Source organism: Aedes aegypti, chromosome 1, assembly GCF_002204515.2.
Source record: "Aedes aegypti strain LVP_AGWG chromosome 1, AaegL5.0 Primary Assembly, whole genome shotgun sequence".
Classification (NCBI taxonomy): domain Eukaryota; kingdom Metazoa; phylum Arthropoda; class Insecta; order Diptera; family Culicidae; genus Aedes; species Aedes aegypti.
In genome coordinates this window covers 272126893-272146963 of record NC_035107.1, presented here as the reverse complement: position 1 = coordinate 272146963, position 20071 = coordinate 272126893, and the positions used below count along the sequence as shown (strand labels likewise).

General features: G+C 40.7%; 1 protein-coding gene across 4 annotated transcripts in view; it reads left to right on the top strand.

Annotated features, from left to right (window-relative positions):
* Window positions 1-3593, top strand: part of LOC5573065 (AN1-type zinc finger protein 6) — a 173079-nt gene extending 169486 nt beyond the window's left edge. For all 4 annotated transcript variants that reach the window (XM_021837838.1, XM_021837837.1, XM_001654332.2 and 1 more), the window contains one exon: window positions 1423-3593. In XM_021837838.1, coding sequence (XP_021693530.1) covers window positions 1423-1571 — 149 coding nt within the window. In that variant the 3' untranslated portion in view covers window positions 1572-3593. The remainder of the gene's footprint in view (window positions 1-1422) is intronic.
* Window positions 3594-20071: the final 16478 nt, after the last annotated feature.

The window sequence follows — 20071 nt, the reverse complement described above, 5'->3', positions numbered from 1 at the left end:
GATATAGCCATAACAAACTAATATATTTGAACTAAGGCTGCATGGACCGCATCACTTACCAAGGTGAATTCTGAATATCTGATTCCAATAACAAATTCCTTACTTGTCAACTATGGCGATGCAGAGGTGATCTCGGTCTCTAGTAACAAAGGATGTCACACTCGTAATCCTTCCTTTCCCAATAACCATAAGGACATGGCCGGCGCCGTTATTGACTTTATAATTATGATTGCTTTCATACAAGAGGCATGAAGATCAACGACAAAGAATGTCCTTCAAATATCTTCCCGATATTGCTTGTACCATTTCTCCATTTCTTAGTCTAGAATATTCATCAATCATTCCTACAGCAAGCCTTCTTTGAAAATTGACCAAAAGTTTATTCTAGGACTGAAAAGATTGATTTAGAATTTACTTCCTTTTCCTTATAGGGCATTTTTTTTCAGTAACTCTTTCAGTCATTTTCTCAGGGATTCGTTCATGTAATACAGATCCAGAAGTTTCTTTTAGAATTCAATGATTATATCTCAATACCTATCTTAGAAAATCTTTCAATACTTCCTGAAAAGGCCATCATTTTTTCAAAATGTGTTGAAGAATTTCTCCTATGAATTCCTCCGTGTGAATTTATGGATATATTCCTTAAGGACTACCTTGAGAAGTGTATCAAAGGATTTCTTTATGAATTCTGAAGAAATCTTCAGAGAAACCTAGAAGCAACAACTGAGTACGTTATACGTAAAGATATTTGATGTTGAAATCTTAAAGAAATCCTGAACGAAACATTAGTGAGAATCTCAGGGAAATCGATGTACACACTTAATTTAGAATGCCGAATCGTGGCTATTTTGAATCGAGATTCGCACAGCCGAGTAGTGGGCAAACACATTTTCTGGGATCTCAGGAAATAAAACTTGAGTCTCGGTTAAAATTAGAAAACCGAGATTCACTCAGCCGAGCTTGTGAAAAAATCTAAGTGTGTAAGAATCACTGAATAAATTCCTGGAATATTTCGGACTTTCTTGGGAAATTTCTGAAAAAAAGTTCGTAGGAATTGCTGGTGTAACCCGTGGAGTTTTTTCAGGGGTTAACCATAGGGAAAAATCCAGGTTGAATGTTTGATGATACCTTGAAAGATATTCTTAGAGGAATTCCTTAGCAGTCCGTAAAATAATCACCTAATAATGAAATGTCTGGTCGGAATATGATTCCTGTTCGGTCTCTTTTTGATTCCTGCTGTTTGGTATCTTTTTAGGGCATTAGGTCTCTAGAGTTACTATTTTAGGACATTTAGGTGGTATCACCCCTGAGCTGGGCAAGTCATTTTCCATAGTAATGTTTACATAAAGCATACAAATCCTTGGGCTATCTTTCATCCTGTCCTAAACTAACCATCAATCCTCTCCTCCATCTCTTCCGCAGGTTTCGAATGCAGATGCGGTGGCCTCTTCTGCGCGATACATCGATACAGTGATAAGCACGAATGCTCGTTCGACTATCGGGAACTGGGCGCGGCGGAAATTAGACGTAACAATCCTGTCGTGGTCGGAGAGAAAATTCAAAAAATTTGAACACTCGTGCCATCTAATATCTATTAATATACATATACATATAATTCAATTTAATCTTAATGAAATATAAATATAAAAAAATAATGAAAAAGAGGAAAAAGAAAGAAAATGAAAAAACGGAGAACAAAACACAAACACACACAAATAAAAACGGCATCATACACATACAAGAACAGCAAAGAAAAAAAAACAAGAGAATAACAGCAGAGAAACAAGAAATCCTTATATACATATTAAACAATACAACAATAAAAATGCAAGGAATGTAAAGTTGATGCTAGTAATTACATTTCAATAAATTTATTGTAATTGGACGAAGCTGAAAATAGTATATTATAATTTCGATAGACACTCTTAAATACATTCATTATTACATTCAGTCAGACATACACACACCAAGAAGTGGTTTATTAGCGGAACATTAGCTCACACACTCATACCCGAATACACACACACACACGAACACAATCACACACACGGACAGGAGGACATAGAAAAACTGTGTTTTTTAGACGTCGACGACAGGATTATGATGTGTACTACTAATAAAATAGATTCAATTTGCCAATTATCACAATTACGTGGAAGTTTGTTCGCTTGTAAATTAGTTTTGCTTCACACAATCATGTGTACTATTATTATACAGAATATAGTAGAGGTAAGGGAGCGTGAGTCGTTTCCCGTGAGGGCGAAATGTCCTTATGGGAAACGGCTCGCCACCCGATTCGGAGAGGAGAGGGATCGACGAGCGTGCGAGGATGAGGATGAGAGATAGAGTGAGTGCCTGTTCCGCGGTGAAATTCGAAAAGAACCGAACCCGTGTGGCTTGGCAGTGGAGGGTGTGCTGTTTGAGTGAGCCATTGTTTTCCGGTGATTCTGTGATTTACTGCTGCACAACTTGGTGTGGTGTGCCTGCGGTCGTGGGACCTTGGTCTGCTAATCTGTGTGTGCGAGTGATCGAAGCTAGAAGATTTTTTCGGGGGAAAAAGAACACTCTATTATTCTACTTGTACGTGTAGGTACCTATCTATACAACTAGTGTATGCTATATTTGTTGTTTTCACAATGCCCTCTCCTTTGTTTCTGTTTTTGAGAATTTGTGCTTCTTGTTTATTTTCCCGTTTTCTTCGCCCCTTTTTGTAAAAAGTATATATTATAAATGGTAAATGAAAAATAAATCCTTTTAAATCGTATTTTTTGCAATCAAAAAAGTAACACAAACCCACACACGAAAACACACTCGTTTAGGATAATGCGATATGCTATTATACCTATTAATACCTAAAGAGAAAATGCAAAAGAGTAAAGCAAGCATGAAAGTAAAGAGACCGTATCCAGCGGATTGGTAGTACTATTCGGCTGAGTAAGGATAACAATTTGCGCACGGAAAAGTGGGTAAATAAGGAGCTGAAATAAAGTGTGAATGAATATGTAATGATTTAAGCAAAAAACAACCGGCAGAACTAGGTAGAAATCGAGCGAAATAAAAAAAAAATCAAGCTAAAGTGTAATCCAGTCAGACAGAAAGTAAAACAGTTTGAAAGAAAAAAAAACACGCAAAACTGCAAACTAAAGAGAAGGGAATGAAGTAAAACATTGGGTGAGAAAGAAAGTATATTTTAGTAACAAAAAACAATGGATAAAAATCAAAGAAAAAAAACAGAAAAAACATAACTAAGCCACAGAGAGAAATAGTAGAACGCGAAAGCGCAAGGCAGTTCGAAGTAAAAAAAAAGTAATATACTTTCGATTTGTGTATAAAGAAATTTAGAAGAGAGCTTATAGCAAGCAGCTCGCGCCGAAGTTTATTGATTGAAGAATGATATTTTTTGTTCGTTTTACGTTTAGTTTTATTTTGTGCCCTTGATAAGTACTTCGGTACACTTACATACTGCTACTAGAACTACACACAAAAAAACACACAGCTACTACTACTACTACGTGGATTGGAGTTTTTAAGGAAGACAACCACAAAAACAAGTATAGAAAATAACATTGTGTATTCTGCAGCATTATTTGAAACGAGCGTTTTCTTTCTGGGTGTGCGGCTTCCTGTAGGGGGTCGGCTGTGCATTGATGAGTTGAGAAATGTCCTTGTCTTATCTAGTTGATTGCTGATCGATGAGTTGTTCGCGTCACAATAAAAAAGCGGAAAGCATCAAACCAATGACAATTAGAGCTCGTGTGTTTCCCATACCTTCGTCGAATACCACGCATATGAATAATTCTATCTACATTTATTCAAGTGAATCCTTCAGGAAATTCTCCAAATAGTCATTCTACGTTTGTTTACAGGAAACCGCATTTCTCCAACGAATGGTTTTCTAGGGATGGGCTACAATCAAATCTCTTTTTAGAGACTATTTAGGTCACTATTCTAATGCGAACCTCTAAAAAGTTTCTATTTTTTATGGAAGGCCTCTACCGCAGATCCGCTTTAACATGATCGACCCATTTTGCTCGCTGCGCACCACGTCTTTTTTTTCCTTCTAAGCAATGGGGGGATAATCTGCTCAACAGACTCCGGACCGAGGTCCGGGAGTGTGGGGTTGGGGACCATTTACTACGTACAAGCAGTAAACAGGACTACACCCCCGACCCACTAAACCATTTCCATTGCCGCCAAACCCTTCTGGGTTAATTCTACGAGTGGCGTGAGGTGACAATTGTCGGTGTCGTATAGCGAGGTGACAATTCTCGACTCGAGTGAAGTGACTCGCCGTGCAAATCAAATGGAGAGTCACTTCACTCGAGTCGAGAATTGTCACCTCGCTATACGACACCGACAATTGTCACCTCACGCCACTCGTAGAATTAACCCATTCGTCTCTCCGGGACCACCAAGAAGGCATTGCTTCGGAGAGGGGCTATTGCACATCGCATCCTCCAGGTTAGCTGCGTAGCCATGCAGCAACGAACATCGATGACACGCTTATGGGGGTCCACCAAGGTAGCATGCTGGCGCATTGCCAGCTTCCCGGGTGGTCCTCACCTCCCGTTGTCCGCTGAAAGCGGGCAGGGTCGACCACTAAGCCCGCGCCCAGCTGCACCGCAGGTATCAAGAACTGATACTGCGGGCTTCGCAATTTGACCTACTGAAGGCTCAGGCCCTATCAGCTAGCACCAGCTGGGATTGCTGACGAAGGGGCCTCCACCTGCCCCGAACAACCAGAGGCTCGTATCCAACCCAGTAGGCCGGCGCCACGACAGCAGCGCTATCAGGATGTTCTCCCCGCGGCCACTTAATCGCTGTAAGGGTCGATTTCGACCATAGGGCACCGGTATGACCTACGTAGCCGACTGCGAACCCTTGGACCACCTGTTGATTAGCGTCTGCACTAGTCACTCCTCGAGTCCACACGCCACCTCCTTTGGAGTTCCGAGACGATGTGGGTTATAGCCGATGAAACGGCATTCCAGCCAAACTCGTCTGCACACATCCTCTGGACCAAATTGTCCGGAGTCGTGTCCCGACCGCATGTGGCAAACATGCGGTCACGCATTGTGCGGAAACGCGGGCACACGAACAAAACGTGTTCCGCCGTTTCCTCTAAACCTGCACAAACTGGACATTCGGGAGAACCCGCATGACCGAAAGGGTGTAGATACTGTCTAAAGCAACCATGGCCCGAAAGGACCTGTGTCAGGTGGAATGTTAGTTCCCCATGGCGCCTATTGACCCAGATATCTAACCTCGGAATCAACCTGTGAGTCCACACTCCCTTGGTGGAACTGTCCCACGCACGCTGCCATTTGACCATGGAGGTCAGTCTGACAGTCCTGCGTATACCTCTTGTGCCGCGCCTTTCGAAGCACTCTATGTCTTCCATGATAAGGATACCAATAGGCATCATACCGGTGATGACACAGAGTGCATCGTGTGACACGGTACGGTACGCGCTCGCAACCCTCAGGCACATTAGCCTATAAGTACTCTCTAGCTTGCTACGGTAGCTATCAGTACTCAAAGCCGTGCCCCAAGCCGGGCCACCATACCTCAGTATGGACGAGGCGACACTGGCCAGAAGCTTACGCTTGCTGGCGTACATCGCAGAGCTATTGGACATCATCCGGGACAGTGCCACAATAGCTGCGGAGGCTCTCTTGCAGGCATAATCGACATGGCTACCGAAGGTAAGCTTGTCGTCGATCATCACCCCCAAGTGTTTGACGGAGCGCTTCGAAGTGATTGTGCAGTCGCCTATACTGATCACCGCTTGCTGCACCGACTTTCGGTTGTTGACAACAACAGCCTCAGTTTTGTGGTGAGCTAATTCCAGTTTCCTGGAGCTCATCCACTGCAGTCAATTCCACTTCTTCGATCGATTCACCGTAGACCTCCAGCGTAATATCGTCGGCAAAGCCAACGATGACCACACCCGCCGGGAATTTTAATCTCAACACCTCGTCGTACATGACATTCCATAACACCGGACCCAGGATGGAACCTTGCGGGACTCCTGAGGTTATGTGAAAGCACTTCCGACCCACCTCTGTGTCATAGACTAATACCCGATTCTGGAAGTAACTTCCGAGAATCTTGTACAGGTACTCGGGTATCCCCAGACGCAGGAGCGCATCAGCAATAGCCGCCCAACTGGCACTATTAAATGCGTTCCTTACATCCAGAGTCACTACTGCGCAGTAGCGAATACCCCTCCTCTTACGCTGGAGTGCTATCTCAGCGGTTTTCTTAACCGTCAGAATAGCGTCTACGGTGGACTTCCCTTTCCGGAAGCCGAACTGGTTGCCTGAGAGACCATTTACACCCTCGGTGTACCTCGATAGTCTGTTGAGGATGATCTTCTCCGCCTTTGGCAATAGTACCAGGCTCTGCCTCTTCCACGCATCTGGAAGTACTCCCTCGTCCAGGCATATCTGCATAGCAGATCTGAACATACCGGGAGCCTCCAAGATTGCGACTTTGAGGGCTAGGTTTGGAACTCCGTCCGGACCTGGTGCCTTCCCCATGCTTAGGGATTTTGCAATCCCTACAAGTTCCTCATCGGTTACTCTATCCTCATCGCCAGCCCCAATCCCCGGCGGTCCTACAAAAGGAGGCCATGGGCTAGGGTTGTGGCGCGGAAAGAGCCCCTCGATGATCCCCTCCAGCATCTGTGGAGATTGCTCCGTAGGAGCAATTGCACCTCTTGTCTTCGTCATAACGATCCTGTAGGCATCACCCCACGGGTTCGCGTTGGCACTCTGACAGAATCCCTCGAAGCAGGCCTTTTTGCTTGCCCTTATCTCGGATTTCAGCGCGACTTTGGCAGCGGTGAACACCGCCCGTCGTTCTTCACGCTCCTGCTCGGTACGTGCTCGCTGCATCCGTCTCCTGGCCTGTAGGCAGGCACGGCGCAGGTTCGCAATAGCTTGAGTCCACCAGTACGTCGGTGGTCTCCCATTCCAAGGGTGGACTTTTCTAGGCATGGTCGCATCGCATGCACGCGTAAGCACCGCTACCAGTTCGTCCCCGCTTAGGCCGAGTAGGTTACGCTCACGGCGGAGCGCCTCCCTAAGTACTTCATCATTGAAGTACGATGTCTTCCACCTACGAGGACTTGGCCTTGACCTAGCCGCTTCCTCAACCCGCTGCCTGCTGTTGTTGTAGTCGATACTGTAGCGAACCGCCAGGTGGTCGCTGTGAGTGTAGGCATTGTCTACCCTCCAGTTCGAACTACTCGTTAGGCCAGGACTACAAAAAGTAACGTCGATAATCGACTCCACTCCATTACGGCTGAAAGTACTTTTGGTACCAACATTAGCCAGATCGACATCTAGCACGGCCAGTGCCTCTAGCAGGATTTGACCTCGCTGGTTCGTGTTACGGCTTCCCCATTCCACGGCCCAGGCATTGAAGTCACCCGCTATTACAACTGGCCTTCGCCCTGTCAGCGCGGTCGTCATACAGTCCAGCATCTGCGTGAACCGCTCGGTCGACCAACTCGGAGGCGCATAGCAGCTACAGAAGAGGACCCCGTTTACCTTGGCGATCACGAAGCCCTCGTAGGTAGTAGCCACCAACTCCTGGACGGGGTATTTACCCGTCGTCCATATCGCCGCCATTTTTCCGGATGTGGTTCAGGTTCAGCTGCGTTACCTGCACTGTGACTTTTCGTTAATGGCTCGTTTGAAGGTCGGGCACCTTGAGCCTCCCGTTGGGTGATTGTTGTTCACGGACTTGCCGGAACAAATCAAGCACTTGGGAGGGTTCTTGCAGCCTAGTGCCTTATGACCTTCCTCACCACAACGCCTGCACAACTTGGTCCTATCAGGGCCTTTACAGCCCCAGGACTTGTGTCCAGGTTCCCTGCACCTAAAGCAGATCACTGGTTGCTCATGTATGTTCAGTGAACATACTGACCAACCAACCTTGATCTTACCTACCTTAGCGGTCTTATTTGCGTCCGCCACAGGTAGGTGTGCTAAGGCCACCTGAGTACCTGCCGGATCTTTCCGTAGCTGAACGGCGGTGGTGGGCACCTGAACTTCGCACTGTTGCCGCAGTGCCGTGACGAGCTCTTCTGCGTTGGTGATCTCTTCAAGGTTCATCACCTTCAGAGTCACTGACTGCGTCAGAGCTCTCACTTCAACACCAGCGCCAAGGACCTCTTCCGCCAATCTTTTGTAGGCGGCGCCCTTGCGCTCCTTGTCGCGCTTAAGCTCGAGGATCATTTCGCCTGTACGAGTACGTCTGACACTGCGTACGTTGGCTCCTAGATCCGCAAGCTTCGCGTCACTGCGCATCGCCTTCAGGACTTCCGAGTACTTGGACTCTTCCGTCTTGATGATGATCGCATCACTATTTTCGCGCTTGGCACCTACCCTCCTACCTTTCTTAGGCCTGGTATCCCTGCGCTCCTGAACCTGCTGAAGAACCTCCTGCTTCTTCTTCTTTTTCACTACGGTTGTCCAGGGGGCGTCCCCCCCCCTGATCCGCCCTAACCTGTGGTGATTGAGGGCCTCTCAAAGGTCGCAACCCCCGGTTCCCATCACTTCGTGAGGGGCCAGCCTTTTCGGGCCCACCCTTCTCGGCTTTCCGGGACGCCTGGCTGGGGTCCGATTTTCCAGCACTTCTGCCGGTTTTCGGGGTTATTATCCGCCTGGCCTTACGAGTGCCGCCGGGTAGCTCCTCCCCTGATGGCTGCCTCGCGCGCTTCTGTGATTGCTTGTTGTAAGCATTCGCTTCCGCGCTTTTGGGGCTACCCGCGAACACGAAGGGCTCCGTCTGGGTAGACTTCGGCACCTTCAACTCCACGGGCTCTGCCGCAGCCACAGTCGGCATGGGTTCAGCATGGCTCTGCTTGGCCGCCAACATTGACTTACGAAGTCTGAACAGGGCCTGCTTGAGGTCCTTGCGAATGTTAGACTTCGAGGACGCAAAGTCAATTATGGAGTCGAGCTGCTGTGCAGCCACTTCCATCGCAGAGAGCCCATCTCTACTTTTATTGATGGCCCTCATCAACCACGCTCCATCCATAACTTCACCCGATGCGTTAGCCGGGGATGAAATATGGTTTCCAGCACTGGCACTACGTGCACTGCTGCCTCCTCCTGCTTCCACTCTCCTCAACGGAGACCAAGCTAACCCACTTTTTGCGAAGGGGTTCGCTTCCCTACTACTGCTACTACCTGCACTACTACTATTATTTTGATTAGATATTGTACTCATTATTGAATCCCACGAGTAGCACGGGAAAAGAGGTCCACCACGCCAGAGCCCTGCATTAACGCGGTAAGGGACAAAATACTGTGAGGGGTGCCCAGGTGCCCCACCGGCTCCGTTAATGGCCGAACATCTATTTCACCCCTTCGACCATTCCTCAGCACGGTTTTTCGCTTGACACCTTGAATTGGGGTTACCCCGTTTGGTGGACTCTTACCACCGGAACAGGTCATCCGTAGTTCTATTCTATAAGCCAGAAACTACACAGCAAAGAGTCACCACGTCTTGTGCCGGTCGAATTGTAGTGGACTATTCTTGGTTCTCCCAGCAGCTGGTGCAATTCATGGTTTATTCCCCTTCTCCGCATTCCGTCTTCCATCAGCACTCCGCCGTAGATGGTCCGCAACACCTTCCGTACGAAAATTGCAAGGGTGCGTTGATTCTCTGCACGTAGGGTCCATGCTTCGTACCCATAGAGGAGTACCGGTCTAATCAGCGTCTTGTGATAATTGGCGCAATTCAATTTGTCGCCATTTTTTTGGATGGGACACACGACACCTTCCATCCACTCCTCCGGTAATACTTCCTCCTCCCAAATCTTCGAAATAACCTAGTGAAGCGCTCTTGTTAGTGCATTACACCATATTTTAGCAGATCGCTCGGTAGTTGGTCCACTCCAGCGAATTTGTTTTTTTTTTTTCAACAGTCCAATCTCCGTTTCAACCTCTTGGAGATCTGGAGGCGGAAGTCCTCTCCTCTGCGCGTGCTCCCAAAGTTATTTCCGTGCCACCTACTGGCCACATCACCATTTCTCTGCTTTCTTCTCATTCTTCAACACTGCTCGCATTCGCCTTCCTACCAGTCATTTCTCTGATTCGGAGCTGCTTTTGCGGTGCTACCTACGGCGGATCGTATGTGCCTCCAGTTATCTTCAAGAGTGCCGGCGCCAATCTGCTCTTCCTTTGGTAGGACCACTTCCAAAAGTTGCGCGTAATCTTGGTCTATTTCTGAGTTACGTATCCGCGGCGTTCGGCTTCGACGCGAGTTGGTCACCGTCGAAAGTTTTGAGCGCATACATACAGCAGCTAGGTAGTGGTCCGAATCTATATTGGCACTGCGATGCGAACTAGTGATCCTTTATAGAGAGATAAGCGGAAGTAAAATGGAATGATTTGGCAACAGACCAGCAGTGCTGATTTTGCTCGGCGTCGAGAATAATATTGTAACACGGACATGACTTCCTCATTGCTAAAAAGTGTATTTTGTTTCGTTATAGATCTTTGAGCTACATATCCAAACTAATAAACAGCCGAAAAAATCAACAACTAATAATTGCATTGACACAAATTTTAAAAAGAAAAATATTTCATTTTTTTGCTTCATGCAAAATTAACTTTTCCCGAAATAATTTCAAGCTGATTACATTACTCTTCAAGAAAAGTTCAAAACAAACATAACACATGTTCGTTTGGCTCACACTTTGACAGCTCTCGCTGCTCGATTGGCTCACACTTTGACAGAAATGTCAACTTCCGCGAATCTCTCTTATAAAGGATTACTAGTGCGAACATGGTGGTGTCGGAGAAGAATTTTCCGTTGATTAGAACGTGGTCGATTTGATTATCGGGTGATCTCCAGGCGGCCTTATGGATATCTTTGCGGGTGAAGACGGTGCTCGGACTACCATACCACGATAGGCTGCAAAGTTGACGCATCGTTGGCCGTTGTCGTTCGATACGGCTTGCAGGCTGTTCCGGCCGATCACCAGTCTGTACATCTCCTTTCGTCCTACATGTACGTTCATGTCCCAAATAACGATGTTCACGTCACGCGACGTGCAACCGTCATTTATCTGCTCCAGTTGGGCGTAAAGCGTTTCCTTTTCGTCGTCTTCGTGTGGACAGTGTACGTTGATGACGCTGTACTTGAAGAAACGGCCTTTTATCCTCATCTTGCTTATCCTAGCGTCCATCGACTGCCACCCGTCTCGAATCTTGCCCAACACCATGAAGCCAGTTCCTAGATCCTTTGTGGTTTCACAGCTTTGGTAGAAGCTCGGTTCCCACTTTTCCACACCTTCTGTCCAGTCCAACAACGATATAGAAGTTACGGGGATGTAGTCCGCCATAGATTAACCTGTCGCAACCTGTAAAACCAAGTGACTTGCAGTTCCATGTTCTTAGTTTCCAATCGTAATCCTTATTTCGTCGGGGGCAGCCAAAATCGGGTGAGTACTGTATTGTGCAAATCAAATGGAGAGTCACTTCACTTCACTTGGAGGGTTTCTTGTCTCGTTTTGTGTCCAAAGATTCTTTAATCAATGTCTCAAGAAATACCTACAAAACATTTCTTAGTATTTCTTCCAATATTCATTAAAGGTTCAGGATTTGTTCAATATTTCAACCAGGAATTTCACTAATAATAGCTTCAGAAGTTACTATAGAGATTCTTTCACGTATTTCCTTCAGGATTTTTTTTAAAGGAAGAATTAATCCAATATTTTGTTTAGGTAATTGCCAATGATTTAGTTTAGAAATTTTAGAATAATTTTTTGAAAAAAATCCGTGAGATACTTCCTAAACAAATCCTACAGCAATCTCTTATGCAACATCTGCAGAAATTCATGACGAACTCTTGCAAGGATCTCCGTAACAACTCCCTTATTCATACTCGGTAAGTAGGCCTTGACCAGGTGAAACGGTTTTTTTCTCTGCTTGTCATTTTTTTCACATTTCAGATTCAAATTACTTCCGAGCTTTGGTTTTCGATTCCGTGGATTTGATTGGAGTATTTCACCGAGTGTTTGTTTCAAGTGTTGCTGTTCTTTCATCCATTCAAGAGTTTTACCTGTTTTTCAAGTTCGCCGTAGAAGTTTGGTTGTTCAAGTTCTTTCTGAAGCTTCGTTTGTTGGGACATCAATAAGTATACGTTTTATATTCCATTCCTTTATTTTACTTTATATACCGTTTTGTCTCAAATTCCGAACAGATTCATATTCCGAACACTCGGTTTTTGTATGGCGATTTGGTTGAAATGTTTCGTTGAAATATGTCACCAAATAACAGAGAAATGGCAGTCAATTGCAATTCAATTTGAACGTCTCCAATATAGTTTATACCGCGGTAGTAGTGATGATTCTCTAGTTTGAGACCAGTAGAACAAGCTGAGATAAATTTATTTGCGAAATTATTCATTTGAATACGATTTGTTCGTGCTGTTCGAATGCTGTTGGAATTTGAATCAAGGTGTTCGGAATATGAGACAGAATAAACATAGTGTTCGGAATTTGAATCAAAATGTTGTTCCATACTTTTACGTAAAAACAATACTAAAACAAATTATTTCAACATTATTATTTGTACACCCAACAGCTAACAGTTAGACTTTGTGAAAAAAAAAATTTACACAAATATCAGCCAATTTATGCCAATCAGATGCATTTGAAGTCACTGGTGGCCTTAAGTGTTCGGAATATGAGTCAAAACGGTATTCCATTTTCGAACAAATATTTTTTTTTCCTCCTTGAGTTTCTGTTATGGAAACTGATGAGGGTGAGGGGGGGAGGGGGTTTCAAAAGATGGGGATCACTCAAATGAAACCACTTCATTGAATAAACCTTTTAGAGTAAAGGTTTATCCTTCCACTTTTCCTGGACCATTCGTGGTTGATTTTCGTAAAAGAGAAAACCCGATCAATGTTTTATTGATTTCATCCGAAATTCATAAAAAATACAAATCGGTTAAAGAAATTAAAAAAATTTCTCTCGACAAGTTGAGAGTAATTTTTGGATCGAGAGACGATGCCAACTCTCTTCTGAAATCCAAATTATTTTTTAATTCCTATCGTGTGTATGCGCCTTGCGATGCATGCGAAATTAATGGAATAATTTATGATGAATTTTTGGATTGTGAAGATGTAAGGAACCATGGTTTAGGAATTTTCAGGAACAAATCCCTTTCTCCTGTCGAAGTTTTGGATTGTGTTTGTTTATCGAAACAGTTTTTTAATGGAAATGACTCCAAGTATATCCATTCAAATTGTATCAAAATTACGTTTTCTGGTTCAGTCCTTCCAGACTTCGTAATGATTGATAACGTAAAATTTCGCGTGAGACTTTACTATCCAAAGCTCATGCATTGCGACAATTGTCTTTTATTTGGGCACACTTCAAGTTTTTGCTCCAATAAGCAAAAATGTTCGAAATGTGGAGAGCAACATTCTTCGTTTGAGTGTAATAAACATTCGGACCTTTGTATTTATTGTAAACAAAAAACACAATTCTTTGAAAGATTGTGTTGTTTATATTGATCAACAAACTAAATTTAATCAGAAGTTAAAAAATAAAAATCTTTTGTCGTATGCTGAAGTAATGAAATCCTCAGATAACATTTCTTCATCTAATGCTTTTGATGTTCTACCGGATGATGATGGAGTTGAATCATTTGAACATTTTAATAATTTTGTTTACAAACCTCCTAATAAGAGGAGAAAAACGTCCAATAAAGCTCCTAACAAGCAAAATAATATTTTTGATGAACCTCAGCCATCAACTTCTTTTGACACGAATTTTCCTCCTATTAAGGCAACTGTTTCTCACAAAAAAATTCCTGGGTTTTGGATAAGTTTTTTTTTTGTATGGTATTTAGTTGGAGCTGCCTGACAGCTTAACTTGTCAAGGCTGAACCCTCGGTCTGGCTTTTGCCAAGTTTCCCCTCTACCAGGACCAATACTCAGACGGACTAGGCAATGGCGCCCACATGAACACTGCTTTTTTATTAGTATTGTGACGTGGTAGTTTTTGAAAAGTACCCATATTCCCTTGCTTCTGAGAAAAGGAAGCATTGTGAAAATCAGCAGCTCCATCATAATTTGTTTGAAACAGTAGTGTAGTAGTGTCATTACTAATACTGTCTAGTCGAAATGGTTTTGAATAATTTGTCAGTCAAGTGCTATTCTGATTACTCCTGTCTTTTACATAAGATTAGAGTCTTAAATGTCAATTGTCGTCAAGTCTTAACAAAATTAGGTTGTTTAGAAGTAGTTCTAGTTAATTTCATTTTTTGTTGTTAAAAGTATTTATTGGTCATTACGTTCACATATTCTTAAAGAAAAAAGTCGCTTTCCTTGTCTGTTCAACCATTTTTCAAAACTAGCAAGTGTACCCTAATGATCGATCTCAGCGTCTTACTTTCCATAGTCATTTTTATAGTGAATATTGAAGAGTAAAGTTACCTTAGGCTTCTATTACAGTCTCCTACAAGATTCACTTTTCGGTGGCAAATGCAATGCTTCACAACGCCTACTTTCTACTTGTAAATTTTGCGAAAATGAAGCTGGAATTAGATTATTTATACCGTTGTTACAAAAAAGGTATTTCTTTTTATGGCAATGTAAAAACCATATTAAAATAAGATTGACGCCACTTATTTGTACTCAGTGAATCTACTAGTCACTTTCCTCAGAGTAATATTCCCTACGTCGTACATGATAACGATGTATCTAGCTAGCTAATAGTAAGGGTGGCTACGAATCATTCTGGTTAGCAAAAGGCAAACTGAACGTCGCGAATAGTATTAATGTCCACTTCGAATAGATGAATTATTTGAAATGGGCATCAATTCTATCAATGACGCAGAATGTCCGTTGGATCACATCCGAGATATTGGTGCGTCTATGCCATATGAATTATGACGCGGCTTCAAGCATAAAATGCCAAAATGTGATACCACCACTACAGGTTACGCCTTTGGTTTCCATCATATGGGCTAATGGATTTTGCCCTCCCATCGCGGCAAGGTCGCATAACCAAGGGGAGGGGTTTTCAAAGAATTGATTCTGATCCCTTATCCAGGACTAATGATCATAAATCAAACAATATTTCAAATAAAAAAAAATAACGAAAATTCAAATAATTCAATTTTGAAAATTTTGGAGGAATTTGTTGATTTTTTGGAATTGAACGACTTTTGGAAAAAAATTATCAAAATGATTTTACCATTTCTGGCCTCTATTTTGGATAAGTTGAATTCATTTGTTCCCCTCATTGCCTCATTATTCTCATCCTAATGGCTTCAAAGGTTTCCAACAGTTTGAATATTTTACAATGGAATTGCCGTAGTGTTATTCCCAAAATTGATAAATTAAAAGCATTATTATCAAATTTCAATGTAGATATTTTTTGTTTAAATGAAACATGGCTAGGCACATCAAAATTTTTCCGCGTTCCAAATTTTAACATAATAAGAAAAGATAGGGATTCATCATTTGGAGGAGTTTTAATTGGAATTCGTGAGAATCTTGAATTTAAATATTTAGATTTATCTTTTCAATCGCAAGTAGAATATCTTGCTGTTTCTATAAGAAAAGATAATTATGAGTTTTCTATTATTTGTTTTTATATTCCTCCAAATGTTAGTTTTTCTCTTCCTCAAATTAAGTGTATTATAAACGAAATTCCTTCCCCATTTTATATTTTAGGTGATTTCAATGCACATAATTTTGCCTGGGTAGTGAGAAAACTGATGGTAGAGGTTCTTTAATTATGGACTTAATCGGTGATTTTAATTTGAATACTTTGAATGATGGATTAATTACTAGGATTGCTGTTCCTCCTAATAATCATTCATGTGTTGATTTATCCCTGTGTTCAAACAATTTATCAATGCAATCTACATGGAAAATTATAAATGATGCTAATGGTAATGATCATTTACCTATTATGATTGGAATACAAATTGCTGAACTCAATAATGTATTTCATGAACCATGTGTTCCTGATCTTTGAAATTTTCTGATCTTATATATAGTTCATTAATAAACATTGTACATTCTGATTCTCCTATCGAAAATTATAATATTTTCACAAAATTATTGATTGATTGTTTACGGATTTCTCAGAAGAGAAAATTTGTTTCTGGCACTACTAAAATAAAACATCCATCGTTTTGGTGGGATGAAGAGTGTTCCATTTCTTTACGAAAAAAATCAGATGCATTCAAATTATTTCGCAGATCTGGCTCCAGAAATCATTATTTATTATACTGTAAAGCTGAAGCACAGTTCACAAGAGTTATAAAATTCAAAAAGAGAAATTATTGGAAAAATTTTGTTGAAAATCTTGATAAAGAAACTTCATTATCCAAATTATGGTTTAAGAAAGAAATTTAAGAAATTATAAATCTCCTCTTTCTACGGCTTTGGAATATTCGGAAAAATGGATTGACGACTTTTCTTCAAAAATATGTCCAGATTTTGTTCCTCGTTCTGTAAATTTCAAAACAAATTCTTTTAATTACTTTCCGGAACTTTGTAATCCTTGTAATGTGTTGAAAAATTTTCCTGATGAAGGAAAACTTCATTTGCTTTCAATTTATAATTCTTTCTTATGTCAAAACATCATTCCTCTTGAATGGCGATACATTAAAGTTATAAGTATTGTGAAGCCTGATAGAGATCCTTCTTTTGCAGATAGTAGAAGACCAATCAGTTTGTTATCATGTTTTCGTAAACTATTTGAACGAATGATTTTAAATCGGCTTGAATTATGGGCTGAAAATAACAACATTTTTCCATCTTCTCAATTTGGTTTTAGAAGAGGTCGTGGTACTCGTGACTGTGTTTCACTTTTGGCTTCACAAATTCAGCTTTCCTTCAATAAAAAGCAGGATGTTGTTTCAACTTTCCTAGATGTTTCTGGAGCATATGATTCTGTTTTGATTGATTTATTGTTCAATAAAATGAATAATTTAAAAATTCCAAATTTGATTTCAAATTTTTTATACAATTTATTTTCTTTCAAAATTATGAATTTTTTCATAATGGATGTTCCAAAACTATTCGTTATAGTTATTTTGGTCTTCCACAAGGATCTTGCCTAAGTCCTTTTTTGTACAATTTATTCACAAGTGATATTGCTTCCATTATACCTAATGGCTGTTATTTGCTTCAGTTTGCTGATGATAATATGATTTGTGTTAGCGGCAAAAACAGAGAGATTATCAGACATTTCATGCAATGTGCTTTAGACAATATTGATATGTGGGCGCATGAGAATGGTTTTTCTTTTTCTGACCAAAAAACTAAATTTATTGTTTTTACAAGAAAACATTCTTCCACAAGAATAAATTTATATCTCAACGGTCTTGAAATTGAAGAAATTGATGTATATAAATATCTTGGCATATGGTTTGATTCGAAGTTGAATTGGAACACTCACATTATACACATTCAAAAAGTTTGTGCAAAAAGAATAAATTTTCTTCGAACAATCACAGGTACTTGGTGGGGAGCAGATCCTTCTGATTTAATAACACTTTACAAAACTACTATTCGTTCAGTAATGAAATATGGTTGTTTTACATTTGGTAGTGCTGTACAAACATATTTTGTCAAACTTGAAAAAATACAATTTCGTTGCTTGAGAATTTGTTTAAAACTTATGAATTCAACTCATACTCAATCAATTGAAGTTTTGGCAGGTGTTATTCCACTTAAAATACTTTTTCAAGAATTGAACTGTAAATTTATGATGAATTGTTTTTCTAACAATCATCCGATTATTAATATTTTAAGGTCTTTATTTGAAATTAATCCCACGAGCAAAATATTAGACTCCTTTAATCATTGTTCAGTTGAAAACATTGTTTCAATTCCTTGGAATGCATTTTATAATTCTAATATCAACATTCATACTTATCAACCATTAATCGACTAGTCTCTATTTTACAAATTAAAACAAGTTCCAAAAATTCATCATTCTAATATTTCGAAATTTTTATTTGAGCGGAAATTTACTGGAATCACTCCTGCACAATTTTATTATACAGATGGTTCTTTGATTCATGATGATGCTAGCTTCGGTGTGTACAAATTATTTTCAGCTCACTTTTTTAAATTACAATCTCCCTGTTCTATTTTCATAGCAGAGCTGATTGCCTTATATTTTACGTGCATCTTGATCAAAGATTGTACTCCAAATATATATATTGTTTGTTGTGATAGTTTGAGCTGTCTTCATGCATTGAATACAATCAATTTTAATTTTAAAACTCATCATGTAATTTTTATGATAAAAAAATACTATTTGATCTCAACTCTCAAGGATTCGTCATAAAATTCGTATGGGTCCCGGTTCATTGTAATATTTATGGAAATGAACAGGCTGATTCTTTAGCTAAATTAGGTGTGAATTGTGGCGTAATTTTCAATCGTAATATTTCTCCTTCTGAATATTATTCAAAATTTAAAAAAATATCTCTTTCTAATTGGCAAAATTGTTGGAACTCTAGTGATAAAGGACGTTGGTGCCATTCGATTTGTCCTAAAGCAAGTCACATTCCATGGTTTAAAAATATGTCAGTTAGTAGAAATTTTATTTGTCCATTTTCGAGGTTAATGTCAAATCATTATACTTGCAACAGCCATTTGTATCGTATCAACATCACAGATTCCAATTTGTGCGACTGTGGGAAATCCTATGAAGACATTGATCATATAGTATCAATCATATAGTATCAATATTATCCAAGAAACAAATTAATGAACAGCATAACTAATTTTGGTCTCTCAGTTCCTGTGTCTGTGCGTGACATACTTGGTGCAAAATGTTATCCAATTTTAAAATTATTGTTCAATTTCTTGAATGAAATCTCATACTTTGTTTGATACTTCGTTGTTGCTTTTTTCTTTTCAATTTATTGTCAGATATCAATAAGGTTGTGCTTCGTTCCCTGACTGGTTTTTATTTGACTGAATTGACTGAATTGATGCCCTAATTCCATACCTAATTGATGTCCCTTTCAAGACAATGGCTCTGTTATGGTTCGTTACCGTGTGAGCCTTTAGTTTTAAGTGTGTTTTATAACGTTTTGTGAAAAGATAAAGAGGTTTTGTGCCTCTTTGAGAAAGATTTCCTAAAAGAAATCACTCAAAGGGGTTTTTCCCTCTTTCAAAATTTTTGTTTAAAATAAATAATAATAATAATAATAACTCCCTTATTCCTGAAGAAGTCTTGGAATTATTAGTTAGGGATATACGGAAATTTTACTTGAGAATTGTTTGTAAGAACTGCAGGATGGAATGTAGGAGAAATTCATAGACATCTGAAAAAAAAAAACAACCTAATGAAAAAAGCTTAGTCGAATTCATTGAGGAATTTCTGAAAGAGTTTTCAACAGAATTTCAGGAATAATTCGTAGAAGAAGGCTAAACTTGAATAAAGGAATTCACATGGAAATGGCTGAAACAATAACTTGTAGAATCAGCGTATGAGTTCATTGAGGAATTCTTAAAGGGATGCCTGAAAAAAAAAACCATAACACATTTGAAACAACATGGAAATGTGATATCGTTTGGTTATAGGGTGCAGAGCTACTTGGGCACTTCCATGACTCACTTTGGCATGGGGTTTTTTTCTCGGCCGAATTTTCTGAAACATTGCTATAAAGAGCACTTTAGTACAACGCACATTGTGGCCAAATATAAGCTATGTAGCTTTCAAAAAACCCCGGCTCTCTATTATGGATCCGGCAGAAATAAGGGCATTTTTTTTAATTTGTTTTCCAATCTTCAAGCGTTGCGACTAATATTTGAATAGTGCGCTGTGTTCATAGACATCGTAAAAATGCAGCGCCACACTTAAAAACTGATTTCAAAAAGCGGCGAGTTGAGGCGCGTCGCGAGTCTCACTGGCGCAATCCGGTTCGGTGGCGGCGCGATAATATGATCTCATATACCCAATATACACAACCCGAAACTTCCTGGAGTACACCAGCTACAGAGGGGCTACCCTTCTGGATCCTGTGTACAAAAAACTGTTGTGCATTCTGTTTCACAG